The sequence below is a fragment of the Dasypus novemcinctus genome, chromosome 13 (genome assembly GCF_030445035.2).
Source record: "Dasypus novemcinctus isolate mDasNov1 chromosome 13, mDasNov1.1.hap2, whole genome shotgun sequence".
Lineage (NCBI taxonomy): Eukaryota > Metazoa > Chordata > Mammalia > Cingulata > Dasypodidae > Dasypus > Dasypus novemcinctus.
Genome location: NC_080685.1, coordinates 26,135,742 through 26,152,403, shown reverse-complemented (window position 1 = coordinate 26,152,403; position 16,662 = coordinate 26,135,742). Strand labels below are relative to the sequence as shown.

At 63.1% G+C, this 16,662-nt stretch overlaps 1 protein-coding gene across 12 annotated transcripts; it reads left to right on the top strand.

Moving 5' to 3' along the window:
* Positions 1-1,101: 1,101 nt before the first annotated feature.
* Positions 1,102-15,300, top strand: CELF3 (CUGBP Elav-like family member 3). Of its 12 annotated transcripts, none has more exons than XM_058309645.2 (14): positions 1,102-1,177; positions 1,951-2,056; positions 3,211-3,293; positions 8,245-8,293; positions 8,713-8,838; positions 8,936-9,015; positions 9,817-9,960; positions 10,091-10,232; positions 10,483-10,632; positions 11,029-11,094; positions 11,287-11,403; positions 11,662-11,805; positions 12,518-12,655; positions 14,265-15,300. In XM_058309645.2, exons 4-13 carry the CDS (start codon positions 8,245-8,247, stop codon positions 12,643-12,645), a joined length of 1,146 nt encoding a protein of 381 aa, XP_058165628.1. In that variant the 5' UTR covers positions 1,102-1,177; positions 1,951-2,056; positions 3,211-3,293; the 3' UTR covers positions 12,646-12,655; positions 14,265-15,300. The 12 variants fall into 12 exon arrangements, 11 of the variants coding, with proteins under 11 accessions (XP_058165628.1, XP_058165630.1, XP_071063540.1 ...); XM_058309647.2 differs by having other exon boundaries at positions 1,113-1,177; positions 8,710-8,838; XM_071207439.1 differs by having other exon boundaries at positions 1,131-1,177; positions 11,290-11,403.
* The last annotated feature ends 1,362 nt before the right edge of the window (positions 15,301-16,662 follow it).

Below are 16,662 nucleotides of genomic sequence, written 5' to 3'. Positions count from 1 at the left end.
AGGGGAGACGTCCCTCTCACTCTGGGGTGAAGAAGGGAATGACAGGGAGGCAGGAGGGTCCACAAAAGCTGTGAGGCCGGGTCGGTGAGCACCCCCGGCGGTCGTGGAGCATACTGACCACGCAAAGAAGTGGAGCTGTTGAGGGCCCTAACGGCCCCCCCACGTGTGCCGTCTTTGCTGTCGGACTCGATTGGAGACTTCCACTCCAGGAACCCATCCCAAGCCAAGGACGGGGTACTCGGGTTTCCTCTGCCCTAACGGGGGTCCTGACAGCTGTGGCTTTCCCCCCCTGGCAGAGTCAGGAATCTCTGCTCTTGTCAGAGGTCCCCCGTTGACCCGAGGCACGTGTGCCGGGCGAGGCGCGGGGCTGGACGCGGGGGACGGGGGAAGGCCGGGCTGAGCGCGGTCCCGGGCCCCGCGGAGCTCACCGGCGGGACTCGCGCCGCCAGCGCTGCCGCCCACGCCTCCACGCACGCCCCCCGGGCAGGCAAGGGGAGCCGGCGAAGGCCCGCGAGCCAGCCCGTCTCTCGGTGCCTTTTCTGGAGAAAGGCGCAGCTCTCCCTCGGCACTCACCTCGCCCTGCCTTCCGCTTCCCCACCTCCCTTCCTATTTGCTCTCTCCGGGCTCCCTCTGCCCTTCCCCTTCGGGCTCGGCGACCTGCTCCCCCGGCCGCCGGCCCCTCCTGCCCCCGCAACGTGCCCCACCGTTCCTCTTCCATCCCCTTTTCCCTGCTTTCTTTGCCCGGCTCCCCACTCTCCGGCTCCCCAGCTGCCAGGCTCCGCTCTCCTCCTCCCCCCCGCCGCCTCTCCTGGGTCTTCTCCTCCAGCACCGGGGACAGCTCCAGCCCCCGGAACAATGGACCCCACCTTAGGGCTCCTCTATAAATTCTCCATTTTAGTGCTTTGCCCAACTCCCGACTGGGAGTAAAATGGGGGAAGGGTGATTATCCACAGGACCAGCGGTTCTTCTGGGGGAGTCGGGGAGGATGGCGATAGAGAGAGGGCGTGGCTCTTGCCGGGATTGTGCGTCCCTCTCCAGGGTAGAGAATTTGTATTCCACCCCTGAGACTGACATCACTGATGTCAGGGGAAAGGAGGTGGGAGTGGGGAGGGGGGTGTGGAAGGGGGAGGTTTTTGTTGAGGAGAGCGCGGCCGGAGAGCAGAGCTCCGGGACCCAGGTGACCGGGAAAGCAGGCAGCCCCAGCGGCGGGAGCAGCCGGCAGCAGCCCAGGCCCAGGGGCCGGGGTGGGGGTGGGAGGGGGGCTGAGGGGAGGACCAGAAGGGGGGCAGCAGGGTCAAAGGGACCCCCGCAGCCCTGCCGCCATCAGAGATCAAGCATCTGGCATCAGGGATCTTCAGACCCAGCAGAAGGATCAACCACAGGGGAGGTGTCCTGCAGGGGAAGCCAACGAGAGAGCCACCTGCCCCGCCTCAGGAGGGGGCCCCCCTCACTGACGCCGCTGGCCACCATATCAGGCCCCCACCCCCCCAGCCCCCATCCTCCTCGTCCTCCTCGGGCCTTTCCCTGCCTCCAGTGCCCCCCTCCGCCCCCAGGTCCCGGCCCTCTGAGCCTCAGCCCCTGCCGCCGTTGGAACCCCCTCCAGGTCCTGGCCACAACTGAGCCCCAACCTGGGATATTTGCCAAATCCCCGGGAGGGAGCGCGTTCGCTCGGGCTATGCCCCCTGGTGGCACGCCGGTGTCTGCCTAGACCCCTGACCCCTGTCCCTCAACTCCCCGGGCCTCCTTTGTGTGAAGAGGCGGCCCTCTGCTGAGCAGCGTGGCTGGGGGCCAAAGGGAAAGCCAGCCCCAGCTGTGCCCCCGGCCCCCGCCACTTCCCCGCGTGCTGGGCAGCTCCCCCTGGCCTTTGGGCCTCTCCCTGCTCCCCTCGGCCCCTCCTCTTGGGCCGCCCCAATGAAGGAGCCGGATGCCATCAAGCTGTTTGTGGGGCAGATCCCAAGGCATCTGGAGGAAAAGGACCTGAAGCCCATCTTTGAACAGTTTGGTCGGATCTTCGAGCTGACTGTCATCAAGGACAAGTACACCGGGCTGCACAAGGGTGAGGGGTCAGGCCAGGCTGGCGACGCTGCAGGGGGGCGCTGGGAGGCTGGGAGGAGGGGGGAAGCCAGCCGAAGGGATGGCGTGGCCGCCAAGGGCTGAGCCGGGAGGAGGAAGCGTTCAGGGCCTGGGGAGTGTGAGTGGAGGAGCCGGGAGAGATCAGCTGGGGTGGACAGAGCACTCCAGGCGGGAAGGCTGAGGGGGGCCTCCTTTGGGTGAAGAGTTGTCAGGGGAGCTGCAGGGATGTGGACCCCAGAGATGGTGGAGCTGATGTCGTGGGAGACTCAAGAAAGGATGGGGGACAATGGAGCTGGTATGGGAGATGAGGAGAGAGAAGGCGCGTGAGGATGTGTGATAAGCAAAAATGAGGCTCTTAAGAGCCTCAGCTCATCTTGGGATGGGGTTTGGGGCACAGGGTCAGGTGCCCCCACTGGCCAGAGTGGGTGTGCATGGGGTGGACAGCTCCAGGCCTGAGAGGGCCCGAGTGGAGAGGGCTGTGAAGGGCAGAGGTGGGTAAAGACCTGGAAGTGTGGGGACCGAGAAAGTTGAGAGAGCTGGGGGTGAAGGCAGCGCGCTTCCCAGGCCTGTCCCAGGGCCGCGCTGGCTGAGCCGAGTTGGGGCGAGGGCCAGGCCGGGGCCAGGAGTCAGGACCTAGGGAAGTCCAGACGCTGGGACCCGGCGGCCACACGGTCTTCCCTCCTCCACGGCCCAGGGCAAAGGCACTTCCGGCCCACCGCTCTTCCCTTCCCTTCCCCTTTCCACTCTCACGTTCCACCTACCTCCTGTGGAGTGGAGTTGGGAGCCATCAGGAGATGGGGAAAATAGGAGAGGAGAAGGGGCGGTGAGGACCAAGATGGAGGGAGGTGGAGGCAAAGAAGAAAGGGGAAAGGAGCCGAGGCCAGGACCGCGCTGCGCGCCTTCCTGTCACCTGGCGAGCACAGGCCCCCTGCCCCGACACAAAGCCCAGCCCCGACGGCCCGGGGCCTCCCTGCTGTCCCCCCTCCAGGAGGCCTTCTGGGTGTCTGCCGCACTGTCCTCACCCCGGGTGCTCCCTCACAGCCCTCAGGGCGGGAGGGGAGAGGCGGCAGCTGCTCGGGGAGGGGAGCCCGGGACTCACGGCCCTGCCCTGTCTCTCTGCCCCTGCCCCCTCCTCAGGATGTGCCTTCCTGACGTACTGTGCCCGCGATTCAGCCCTGAAGGCCCAGAGCGCCCTGCACGAACAGAAGACGCTGCCAGGGGTGAGTCCCAGCCTGGCCAGGGCCAGGGGGCCGGAGAAGGTCCCGGCCCTTGACAGGAGACTCGCATCCGCCCTCCTCTCAGACCACGGGCTCTTCCTCGTGTCCTTTTTTCTCGCTGGAGGCGCACACCTGTCTTCTCACCTGGGGAGAAAGGCAGCAGCTATCGGAGTAAACGTGACTTTTGCAAAAGAAGCAGATGCAGCCCCTTCCCCGCGGCCCGGGGGGCGGCCCCCCTCAGGGGGACTTGGCTTGGGAGGCGTGGGGAGGGGGTGGCGAGACGTGGGACACCCAGTGGGGGTCGGAGCGCCAGGAGGCGCCCGGGCCCGCTTTTGTGGCTCCGTCGGGAGCGGAAGTGGAGCCCGGGTGAGGAGGGGCGCCCCGGGCCCAGCGCCTAGGGTCTCCCAGGAGCAGCGGCGGGAAGGGAGTCCAGGGCGTCGGGGTGCAGCGGGGCCTGGGCAGCCCTGCGCCGGGAGGGAGCCTGGGGTAGGGGCGGCCGTCGGGGTGGAGGCCGGACTCCGCCGCGTGGGCCCAGGGAGGCCGCGCCCGCCTCCCCGCAGACGCCGTCCCGCCCCGCAAGGTCGTGTCTCTTTGTCCCTCCTTCTCTGCCGGCCTCGCAGGTTGCCCCAGGCCTGGCGGCCACTGAGGGCAGGACTGTCGCGCCTCAGGCGGCCCTGCGGTCCCGCAGCCCCGGGAGGGGACGCCCCGTGGCCTCTGTATCTCTCTGCTCCCGCGGGCTCCCAGGTCCTGAGGCCTGACTCCCATCCTACCCTTCAGCCTACACGTGCTGAGCACAGCCTGGGAGCCGCAGACTCACCTGCCACGGCTTCCACTCTTCCCCCGTGGCAAAAGGAGAGCGGTGCCGGCTCTCCACCTCCTCCTGGGAGAGAAACAGACAAAACAGCTGGGGGGGGAGCGGGGAGGGCCCAGGAGCAGGAGGCCACCCCCCACCCCCAGCCTCAAACCCCACCCCACCCGTGGCCCCTCAGCCTCAGCCTTTGAGCTGAGAGTTGGGTTTCCGCTGCCTACCGCCCCCCCCCAGCTCCCCACTGTCTTGTCCAGTCTGTGGCGAGCGCCGGGTCAGCAGTCACCCCAGCGAGCTGAGGCCTGTGCTGCGTGCCAGCAGGCTCGTGCGTCCAAGGGGAGGGCGAGGGCGAGCACACGCGTGCAAGCCTCGAGCCCAGCCCAGGTGTGCAGCTGTGAACGCGTACCCCTGGGAAGCCTTGCTCCCCACCCTGCCCCAACTTTCCTTTTCCCTCCCTTTCCTCCGTGGAACACCACCCCCCCCCAAAGCAATTTTCATCTCCAGGGCTATTCTCTGTCTTTTCTGTCCCTGTCTCCTTTATCTCAGGCCTGGGGGGTGGGGGAAGAGCTAGAGAGGAAAAGGGGGACGAAGAATGGAAAGTTTGGTGAAGAGTGATGGCCTGGGGGTGGGTGCGCAGTCCAGGGGCCATGTGAGCCTGAGGGGGCACCTGCCCTGGGACTGGGCCCCTGCAGCGCTGGAAGCGGCGTGGGAGGGGCTCCAGCCTGGGTGGGGAAGGGCCTGGGTGGGGAAGGGCCTGGGTGAGGAAGGCCTGGGTGGGGAAGGGCCTGGGTGAGGAAGGCCTGGGTGAGGAAGGGTCTGGGTGAGGAAGGCCTGGGTGGGGAAGGGCCTGGGTGAGGAAGGCCTGGGTGGGGAAGGGCGCTGCTTCCCCCTCCTGAGCAAATAGGCCCAGGTGGGGTGAGGGAGCAGGGCGGTTAATGATTGCCCGGCCGCCAGGTGCTGCGCTCTCCACTTTGGCACTTGACCCAGGGGCAGAGTCCAGAACCACCTGGCAGGGTTTCAAATAGGAAGTGAGGGGTCCTAGGGGGACCCCATCTTGGGGGTTTGGGGGAGCATATCCGGGGCAGTCTAGGGGAGCAGATGTCTTTGGCCAGGCCCCGCCTGATCCTTTGCATCCCAGGCCTGTTCTCTTGCCACCTGCCTTTCTTCCTGGCGGCACAGCTTCCCCTCCATCACTGAGCATGTGTTTGTGTGTTTGTGTGCACAGCGTGCTGGCTCCCGCACAACTGTGCTGGGAAGTTCTTCCAGCTGTCTAATCTCCATGCCCTCTTACTGCAGGTTCTTTTTTAAGGGGGGCATTTAGCTCTTTCGCCCATCCTGCCACCCCGGAATCTGGAAGATGCTACCATATTAGGATGATTTTAGGGATGGAGAAAGAACGGGAGCTGAACCCATGGCTGTGGAGCCCCACTTCCGTTTCTCTCCCCAAGAATTCCCTACGGCTCTGCCGCAGGCCCCTGGATCTATCCTCAGAGTAGAGTGTGGCCTCCTGGAGGCAGTGGTGTGAGGGATGTCCTGTTTGCCACCCCCCACAGGACCCAAATCCCACTCTGGGGCCATGGCCTTCCCCGCCAGTGTGCAGATGGGCGGACGCATCCGGGCCGTGGAAGGGAGGGTGCATGGCCTGGGACCAGGCACAAGTTTGGAGCCAGGAGTGGCAGGATGCCAGGCCTGTGCCCTCGGAGAGCTGGGTTTTGTGGGGAGAATGAGCTCTTCTTGGGAATGGGGTCTTTGCTGCTGGCGAGAGGGGTGCTGGCCTCCAAAGGGGGACTCTCAGTGATACTGGGTTGGGGTATAAATAGCCCCTTCTTCTTTGGGAGGCCCTAGGGAGGGCTTATCACCTGGGGGTGGTAGCTAGGGAAGAGGCACCCGGCTCCTGGTTGCCAGGTAAACAGGGCGCAGCTGGGCTCAGGGGAGGGGGCAGGTGTGCCCAAGCTGAGCTAACAAAGACTGAGCTCCCCACAGGAAGTGCCAGGCCAAGAAGAGGGAGGCTGGGCACGGGGCACTGGGGGCACCCCGGGAGGCTGCTGTGCGGGTGCTGGGTGGGGGGAGCCTTCCGTCGTCGGGGGCCTGTGCCGTGGCACCCTTGCATGCGTCTCGTGTGACTCCATGTCAGCATCCGTATTTGCTGGTTCGCTACCTGTTTGCCTGGAGCCTGAGCAGGAGAACGGGCCGTCCCTTCTCTCTGGGCCCAGGTCCCCATCTCCAACTCGAACAGCGGCTCCCCAAGGACTGTTGGGAAGGGGTTGGTGCCAAGATAAGAACTCCCTAACCCTGCCAGCCTGATCCTGGTCCCACCTCTCTTTTGGGGGGCAGGGGCCGGCGGCGGAGGGGTGCCCTGTCAGGGGAGCACTGATGGCTTTGGCTGGAGTGTGAAAGGCCAAGGATCCCCGCCGTCTGCCTCCCACCCTTGCCTTGCCCGGAAGCCCCCCTCACCCACTCCGCAGAGCGCACACACTGCTGAGGAGATTGAGCCTGGGATGGGATAATCCCAGATTGGCGGACGATAAAGCTGGGGGCAGACTGGCGGGGGAGATTTGTGTGACTTCCCCTCCATCCCCCACCAGCTGTTCCCCCACCAGAGGTCTGAGGGGTGGGCCCCTGGGAAGGACTCTTGGTTGAGGGGGCTTAGAGTTGATCTCAGAGGTCCAGTGTGCGAGGGAGTAGGAGGCAGCCTTCACTTGGGCACTTCTCTGGGTTCGGTGGTGACACAATGTCTCCATGTGCTAGAACACTGGGGCTGACGGGGGCCTGACTGGAGATGATCAGACCCAGCCCCTTGATGAAGTTGAGGCTCAGAGGAGAGAAATGACTTGTCCGAGGTCACTCAGCTAGGGATAGACAGGGTCAGTCCCTGAACCTAGCTCATTCCATTGTGTTTTCTGAGGTATCTTTAGCTCCACCCTCAGGATGTAGATGAATGTTTATTGTTTTTATCGTCATCATCACTGAAAATAGGACTGTCCCACCATCAGATGAGTGGGGTGAGTGGGTGTGCCCCATGGGTCAAAATCCACAAAAGCAGGCTCTTCTCAGATGTTAAATACTGAGTCCTTCCCCTCACTCTCCAGCTAAGAAGCTCCCCTCCCTGATTAAAGAACTTAACTGGCGGGATTATTTTCCAAGTCCTCTCAACAGATGTGGACAAGAGGAGTAGAAATGGGAATTTCTCCATTTCTCCTGAAGGCTGAACAAAGGAGAGACCTGGGGGCGGGGGAGAGGGGAGAGGTGTGGAGGGCTTGGCAGGTTTGGGGAGAATTGCTCGCGTGCACGGGGCAGCACCGCCACCTTCACAGCTGTGTGGTCTGGAGAGAGACCAAGGCTGGGACCTGGAGCAGGGGACGGGCCTCCCTCCCGCAGCAGGAAGCTTCCCTGGACCCCTCCCCCACCGCCCAGCCCCCACCAAGCCCTCCTCCCCCCGCAAACCCAGTTCCCACCCACCCCCCTCCCCACTCCTGCTCCGGGTGTGTGGAGCAGCAGAAGTGATGACGTCACCACGGTCGCCAGGGTGACGGGGACGGATAAATCAGGCTGAGTGGGCGGTTGCCATGGCGCGCATTCTCTCGTTGCCACGGAGACTGGGCATCTGCTCCCTTTGTGCAGCCCGAGTGGCTTCCCCCTGGGGTCAAGGGGTGTAGGGGGGCTGAAAGAGAGGCAGACCCACCTCTAGGGGTCAGAAGGAAGCCGGGCATCTGTGGGGTCTCCCTCAGTGTAGAGACCTCCTGCGGCCTCTTCGGAGGGTGGTCTCTGCTCTCCTTTGGAATCGAGGGAGCTCTTGTTGAGTCCCGCCCCCCCCAACCCTGGGCTGTGTCTCAGGCCCCGGGCCCGTGGGCAGGCCCCCTTCTCCCCTAAGGGGAGCAACACCTATCGCTGGCCAGATCATCCGGGTCCCGACCTGAGCGAGGAGCTCTGCCCCCTGAACAGCCTTTCTCCGTCCTCTCCTTCCACTGCCTCTAATGCCCTTGGCCTAATCCTGCCCGAGATTAGGCCCCCTCCCTTTCTCCCCAGCAGAGGGTTAGAGGGCTGGGGGCCCGGCCGGGGTCTGGCCTCCCTGCAGGGCCCAGTCGGGGGTGGCGTTCTCGGGGGTGTTTGGAGGAGGTGCCCAGCAACCGCCTTCTTTTCTCTCCTTAGATGAACAGGCCCATCCAGGTCAAGCCAGCCGACAGCGAGAGCCGTGGAGGTAGGTTCCGTCCCTTTGGACTCAGCCCCTCTCGCCCCGTCCCACGCCCGGGACTTGGCGTAGCCCAGGGGCAGTCTGTCTTAAGGGACAAGGCTTCTGGTCAAGGCAGGGATAAGAGCCAGCGTGGCCAGAAGAGGGTGTGAGCTGGCCCACTGCAGAGATGGCAAAACGGAGGCCCGCGGTGGCGGGCCAGGCCTCGGAGCCGAGGCGAGCGCTCCGTCAGTGTACACCCCCCACCGCCATCGCCCCTTTGACGCCGCGGAGCCCTGGGTCCCAGGGAGGGGGAGTGCCTGGAGCGCCAGGGAGGACCGGAAGGTGAAGGGCGCAGGCTCCTGCCTGTCCCAAGCTGGAGCAGGGCGGGGAGAGCAGCCGGGAAGCCCCGGCCATGCCACTCCCCGTGTGCCCCTACCCCCCAGAAGACCGGAAGCTCTTTGTGGGGATGCTAGGGAAGCAGCAGACAGACGAGGACGTCCGCAAGATGTTCGAGCCTTTCGGGACCATAGATGAGTGCACTGTGCTCCGGGGGCCTGACGGCACCAGCAAAGGTAGCCGCCTGGCCGGCCCCGCGGGGCGCCCGGGCCCTGGGCCTCGGGGAGCTGGGCGGGCCCTCAGCCCTTTCCCCCTCCACCCTCGCCTGTCCAGGCTGTGCCTTCGTGAAGTTCCAGACCCACGCCGAGGCCCAGGCGGCCATCAACACCCTCCACAGCAGCCGCACCCTGCCGGTGAGCCCCGCACCTCAGGGCGCCGGGCCGGGGCCACGCCCCTCGCCGCGGGCTCTTGGAATCCAGGGCAAGGGACTCTCCTGCCGCAAGAGTCACACTTCTGGGGCGCCCGCTCCCGCTGCGGACGGGCTTGCCCTCTTCCCGCTCCTCATGCCTGACCTTGGGCCCCTCCTCCTCCTCCCGCCCGCCCCCTCCCCGGCCCCTCCGCTCTCCTCGCCCCTCCTGCCCTTCTTCCGTAAGCGCCACCCGCATTTGCGGGGCGTCAGGCCACCGGCCCCCGCGCGTCTTCGGGCGGCTCCTGCGCGGCGTGGCGAGCCCCTGAGGGCCCTGGCCGCTCCCGCGCCGAGCTCGGGTTCTCCAGCCAGGGCTGGGCCCGCACGCGGAGCGGGGACGGCGGCCGGCGCGCTGGAGACCTTCGAGCCTCCTGGCTCCGAGGTCCCGATCAGCCCCGCAGATGCTCCAGTTTGGTGCTTTGCCCCGGGCTGGTACTAAAACTGGAGGCGGCGCTCCAGGGGCCCACCCTGGGGAGGGGCGTGGGCGGGGCGCGGGGCGCAGTGCGGCCGGGGAGGGGCCCGGGCCCTGCGCTCGGGGTGCGCCTCGCGGCTCAGGCCTGCGGGCCGCCGCCTCCTCGCGCCTCTCCCGCACCGTGGGCACGGGGAGAGGCGGGGCTGGACGCGCCTCGGCTCACGCCGGCAGGGGGGCGGGTTGCCCTGCCAGGGGTCGAGCCCCGAGTCCCGCAGCCCAGGCCGAGCCCCGGTGCTCTGGGGCGGCGGTGCTGACTCTGTGCCTCCCCGTGCCCAGGGTGCCTCGTCCAGCCTGGTGGTGAAGTTTGCTGACACAGAGAAGGAGCGAGGGCTCCGCCGGATGCAGCAGGTGGCCACGCAGCTGGGCATGTTCAGCCCCATCGCCCTCCAGTTTGGAGCCTACAGCGCCTACACCCAGGCCGTGAGCAGCGCCCCGGGCCGGCCTGGTCCTCCTCCAGCTCCCTCCTGGTCCCCCGTGTCCTGTCCCCGGGTTGGGGGAGGGAGCCAGGCCGGGGAGCCGGGGCCCTGGCCCCACTCTCCTCTCCCGGCAGCTGATGCAGCAGCAGGCGGCGCTGGTAGCAGCTCACAGTGCCTACCTCAGCCCCATGGCCAGCATGGCTGCCGTGCAGATGCAGCACATGGCCGCCATCAACGCCAACGGCCTCATCGCCACCCCCATCACCCCCTCCTCAGGTAAGGCCTGGCCAGGGCAGGGCAGGGCAGGGCACGGATGAGGCGGCTCAGGGGGCTGCGGCACGGGGGGCGGGGGGGGGGGGGGCGGCACGGGGCAGTGCTCAGGGAAGCCGTGGGGTCCAGGAGGGACTTAGGGGTGAGAGAGCGGCCCGCTCCCTCCCCTCCGCCTCAGCCTGGCTGACTGCTTCTCTCTGCGTCTGTGTGTCCTCTGCTTCTCTTTGCTCGGTCCGGGTCGCGGTCTCCTCCCCAGGAACCAGCACTCCTCCTGCCATCGCTGCTACGCCCGTCTCTGCCATCCCTGCTGCCCTGGGCGTCAACGGCTACAGCCCTGTGCCCACCCAGCCCACTGGGCAGCCTGCCCCTGATGCTCTGTATCCCAACGGGGTCCACCCCTACCCAGGTGGGGTTCTCTGCCTGCCCCACCCCTCCCCTCCGCAGCCCTCCAAGGCCACCACCCCCTCTTGCCTGCAGCTATGACACTGCCACCTTCTCCTGCATTGTCCTGGGTGGGCATGCTCAGTCCTTTTCGGTCCAGGAAACTGAGGCTTGGCGAGGTGAAGTGACTTGCCTGGGTTTGCGGGGCCGGCCAGCGGAGCCCAGATTCACACTCAGGCCTCCCCAGCGACGGCCTCCTGCCCCTCTTCCACTGCTCTGTGCACCTCTGCCCCCTCTTTTCACGCCCCATGCCCAGAAGTGGCTCTTCCTCCCCATCTGCCTGGCCTCTGCTCCCGGGGGTGCCGCGGGGCTCCCAGCCACCCCCCAGCCCCTCTCTCAGGGTTCTGTGCTGTCTCCCCAGCCCAGAGCCCCGCGGCCCCCGTGGACCCCCTGCAGCAGGCCTACGCGGGCATGCAGCACTACACAGGTGAGGCCCCAGCCCAGCACCCACCCGGGTGGGAGGTGTGGGCAAGAGGCCGGGGGGCCTTTGGGCTGTAGGACAAGCCGCACCCGGAGGAGGGCCCGTCAGGGGTCTGAGGTGGCTCCTTCCCTGAGCCCTGCGGCTCCGCTGGCCTGGGCTAGAGGAGGGGATTGGCTCTCTCTGTTCTCCCCTCCCCAGCAGCCTACCCTGCGGCCTACAGCCTCGTGGCGCCCGCCTTCCCGCAGCCTCCTGCCCTGGTGGCCCAGCAGCCCCCACCGCCCCCTCAGCAGCAGCAGCAGCAGCAGCAGCGAGAAGGTGCCTGGCCGGGGCCAGCTCCTCACAGCTCCGGGGATAGACTTGCCCTTGCTGTGGGTTCAGGGGCTCCCTCTTGCCCTGCTCTTGCCAGAGGCCGGGAGACACAAGTGAGGGGGACGAGGTGGCTGGAGCCCTGGCCCACGTTGCCGGGGGCTGGGATTGGAAGGCCCTCCAGGCTCTGCTTTCCCTGGGCCCCGCGCGCCTCGAGCTTGTCTCCCGGTCCCTAAGTTCTTCCCTCTTGTCTCCACTGGCCTGCAGGCCCCGATGGCTGCAACATCTTCATCTACCACCTGCCCCAGGAGTTCACCGACTCCGAGATCCTCCAGATGTTTGTCCCCTTTGGCCACGTCATCTCAGCCAAAGTCTTTGTTGATCGGGCCACCAATCAGAGCAAATGTTTTGGTAAGAATATGATGATCCAAAGGACAAAACATGGCACAGTTTTGCCAAACTCCAAATTTGGACAAGGTCTGACCGAGTCAAAGGTGTTTGGGGTCACCATGGGTCCAACGTTTGAAGTCCAGATTGTCCAGGATACAAAAGTTCCATTTTGACACACTCGGTACCCCCACCAGTTGCTGCCCAGGCCCATCTCCCTCTCCAGAAAACCACGGCTCCAGCTTTTCTTCCCAGGAACCGGCAGATCCACGATCTCTCGCACTTGTAGTCCCTGAGGTCTGGAAATGGGCTCCGGGACTGAGGATATTCGGTGTTTGAGAGGAGGGCTGAGGGAATACGTTTTAGTGGCTTTGATGTCTTTGAAAGGCTGTTTCAGGGGAGAAAGGGAACCTTCAAGTCCTTCCTGCTTCAGAGGTCATGTAGGGCCTGGCATTGGACGTTTTCAAAAGGCAGGTTCATGCTGAGGAGGGGGCCACCCTGCAAAGTGCTGGAAAGAACGTCCTAGTTTGTGAGTGGCTGAACTGGACCCGTTCCATCCATCAGTCAACCCACAAATACTTACCGAGTGCCTACCATGTGCCAGGCTGTTCTCTAGGCATTTGGGATACCTGGAGGAGGTGGGGGGTGGTCCAGGGAAACCAACGAGCAGACCCTGGTCCTAAGCACGTGGGAGCGACATGGGGCTGGCCCGGGCCTTATGCCCTTCTCACCCCAGGCTTCGTGAGTTTCGACAATCCGGCCAGTGCCCAGGCTGCCATCCAGGCCATGAACGGTTTCCAGATCGGCATGAAGCGCCTCAAAGTCCAGCTAAAGCGGCCCAAGGATGCCAACCGGCCCTACTGAGGGCCCTCAGGTGGGTCCTGCTCCCCTCCTGTGCCCCTGCACACTGCAGCCAGGGCCCTTGCTGGGACTGCCCCCTCCCATTTTCCACCACCCTCAGGGATGCCCACTGCCTCCTGCCCACCCCTGACTCGCGGCACCTGAAGCAGGGAGCTAGGGCAGCTCTCTCAGCTTTTTTCAGTCATGCAAGTCACACACACACGCACACACACACACGCACACACACACACACTGGCCGCAGGAGAGCCCCATCTATGCCTATCTGTGTCCACGCCCCAGAACCTGCCCAATATCTGGTCTTGTGTGTCTGCTCAGTGTCTGTTGTCTGTGTCTTTCTCTTTCTGGTTTTCCTTTGGGTTGGAGTGGAATTAGGGAAGTAGGTGAGGGGCTAAGGGGGCTGGTTCAGGGTCCTGGAGGATCCTAGAATCACTGGCTCCTGGAATCTGTCTTCCGGGGACAGGAGGGCTTCAGCTAGTTTTTCTTACTTAGCAGTAGGCCCACGGGACAGTAGAGAGTGCACAGAACAGAGTGGGGGGAGCGCCTTCAGGCCTCTTGGGAGTAGCTCTGGTTGAGGAAGGAGGAAGCTGAAGTGTTGTATTGCCTGTGGATCTCACTATCAGGTCCCTCCGCCCCACTGCCCGCCACCACCCCAACCTCATGGCCACAGAGACGTGAGCATTGGTTACTTTCGTATTGCTTAATCTACCTTTGGACCAAACCCCTGAAATACACAACCCAAGAACAATACCCACATTTTCTGTTTCTCCCCCTTTTCCCCAATCCTGGCTGCTTAACTCCCCCCAACTCTGGGGGCCCCCCCAGCTCAGGGCCCGTGTCTCGAAAGCCGAAGCCCCCATCCCCGGACCCCTGCTCCGGGCCCCTGTAAGTTGCATGGAACGAGCGTGTTGTCTTTGGAGCCGATTGTTTGTTATTTGGGGAGGGGGCCGCGGAGGGAGGCGCCCCCCAGCCCAGGGTCAGGGCCGGGGGCAGCTCGCGGGATGTGTTTGGTCAACAGTGGTTGGTGACTGTGGTCTGTGTTCTGTGCATTTCTCTCCTGCTTTCTTTGTTCCTTTCCAAAAAAGGAATGAGAGCACGACCTAGGGGCTGGGGCCTAGGTCCTTCAGCCCTAAGCCCAGACCTGAGTTCTCCCTGGCCTTCTCTGTCGTTCTTTCTGAGGACGCTCCCTCTCTCTCTCTCCAGGTGTCTGTCTCTTACACTGCACCCCCTTCTCCTTGCCCTTAGTTTCTCCGCCTGCCTGTTTGTCATTCCTTTGCCCTTCTCCCGCTCTAGGTCTCTATCTTCCAGTCTTTATTTTTCTCATGGGCTGTTTGAAAACTTCCTTCCTATGTACGCTTTGGTTTCTTCTGTCTTCCACCCTCCCCTCCCCGCTGACCTCCTCTGTCCCTGCCCTTTGCTAATGGCTTGGGGGGTGGGGGTGGGGGCTGGATGGTTCCATTTCGACTGAGGCCTTTCTGATGACCTGCCTTCCTCAGACAGCCCCATCCTCTACCCCGCCACCCCCTACCCGCCCCCAGCTGCCTCTTCCCTCCCTGTAGAGCCTGTGACCTGCATTGGCTGCCATCTTCCCCACTGCTTCACACCCATGTTTCCTTCCTTCACAGGTCTGGAGATACCAGAGGAAGGGGCACCTCACCCCTCTTCCCACGGCTGGCCCAGGCCCTCTCTGCACATCTGCCCTGGCCCGATTGGGCTCTGGGGCAAAAGCTGCTTCATGGCCCCGGGCGCACAGGACACGCGTCCACTCCCACCACCCCGCCGCTCTGAAGGGCCCTGGTTATGCTTCCCTGGCTCCAAGGGCCTGTTTCCTCTCAGGTGCCCTTTTGGCCTTGGTGAGGGAGCAAAGAACGGCTCGAAGGCTCTGGGGTGTCTGCCTTCTGCTAGAGGTCCTCTGTCGGGGTCTGTTGTGCCCAGCTTTCGTAGCTGCCTCCCCCACCAGTGGGCCTGTCCTACCTGTGCAGGCCCCCAGGAGGGCAGCTGGGGCCTCCCACACACTCCCGCCCTGCCCTTGCTCCAGCCTCTTCCCCGCATTAGGGGTTTCTCAGCAGCTGGTTCTCATACCCCGCCCTCCTCAGCTAGAGGTAGGACATCCCTGGGTCCCAGGCTCCCAGCCCTAAAACTCACCGCGTCCCCCAAGGGCCCCCTCTAAGGAGGGTGTGGGGAGCCCTGAGGGCTGCCTCCCTGCCAGTCAGCCACAGAGACCCTCCTCTTTTCACGAGGAAAAGACCTTCCCCCTGAACCCCTAAAAATGTTTACAGTCTCTGCTGGTCCCCTCCGTGTAAATACCACTACCACCCGTGCGTTATCCAGCCCGGCCTGGCCCGGACGCTGCCATCTCTCTTTCTGGGAGTTTAGACAATGTTTCCCTTGGGTATTTTCTCTCTTGATTTCTCCCTTAAATTTGGGGGGTAACTGGGTATTTGGGAGGAGGGGTGTGGGGAGGGCTAAAGGGGTTTATTATCTGATCATTTTCTTTAGGAAGAGGTTTTGGGGAAAAGAAAATGGGGTGGGGGTGGGGGTGGTAAGGGGGAGACTTGGGAGTCCGTTTCAGACAGTTCTCTATGCTTAACTTATTTATTTATTGCATTTTACTTTGAAAGAGTTGGTCTTTTCTGTCTAAATAAAAAAAGTTTAAAAGCATCAACTGAGTCTTGGAAGGTTGAGGGTAGGGGATGGGGTACATGCAGGGAGTGGGCAGGGGAGGGAGGAGGGGAGGGAGGTATAGGAGAGAAAACCCCATCAGGGAGGACCCAGGCCCTGCTTCTGAGCAGGGTCCAGACTTCACTCACAGCTTCTCCTGCCCTTCTCTGAGGGTGCATTCTGGAATGCTCGGGAGAGCTGGGCAGAGGGAGGAAAGCAGGCCAGCAGGCCTCTCTCCTGTGTCCAGCCCTGCCCCCTGGAAGGCCATGGATTCAGTCTCACATTCTGGGCCTCAGTTTCTCCCTTGGTCATGTGCATGAGCCATCTCTGTACCCAGGCCAGTGGGGATACTGGGAGCTAACTGTAGCACCACTATTTATTAAGCACCTGCTGTGTGTGTGTGTGTGATTCTGTGCTGGGCCCTTAATGTGCCTTTTCTCATTTACTGGGAGACAGGGAAATGGGGGCTTTGAATTGTTAAGTAACCCAGAGTCACAGAGCTGGTAAGAGATGGCTGCAGGAGTTGAACCCAATTTGTCAGACTCTGAAGCCCACGATACTCTCTTCTCACAGGTTCAAGCATCTATTCTTTACCTGAGGCAAAGATCCCAAGAAGTATCAAGCAGGCTATAGCAGTGACTCCTCCATCAGGTAGAAGGTGGCCTGTATAAGCCAACTCCTAGATTCTTTTCGGTAAATTGTTTTAGGACTGGGCTCAGGAGGATGGCCCAGGGAACTTAGTCCTTGCCTCAGCAGCAGGTTGGCCATGCGCTTCTAGGCAGGTACCGGCTACCCGTCTTCACTGTGCCCCTTCCTATAAACGTGCTCACTTTCCAGCCTCTCTCGGTTGGGGCTGGCTTCAGGCCAGAGAAGCAACATGCGATGTGCTTTAGAGACATATCTGTAGACACTGTTTCAGGAAAGAAAATAGGTCTTTTGGATGGGTAGAGATCAGGGGTGCGTTTTTCATCAGCAAGAGGCCTAGATATTCAGTCAGGAAACTCAACCAAGTACACAGCATCTACAATCCCAATTAGAGATGCAGGTGTTTGTGTGTGAGGAGGAGGGCAACAGAAGTTGGTATTTATTTTCCCTTGAGCTGCCTCACTGAGGCTTCAGAATAGCTTCTGAATCAGGACAGAGAGATGGAAGTTTTAGACCAAAGTTAAGTTTTAGACCAAGGGCATTTCCCACAGTGATTTACTGACTGGTGAGTTCTCTCCTGGCGTGGGGGTGGGGAGATAGGAAGACTGGGAAGTCTCCTCCTTCCTGGCACTTTCCCAGAACTCAGGCAGCCCCTTGGCTGGCAGCCCCTCACACCAACATTAATGACTGCATTTAGTCTGTCACTGCTGCTTCCCC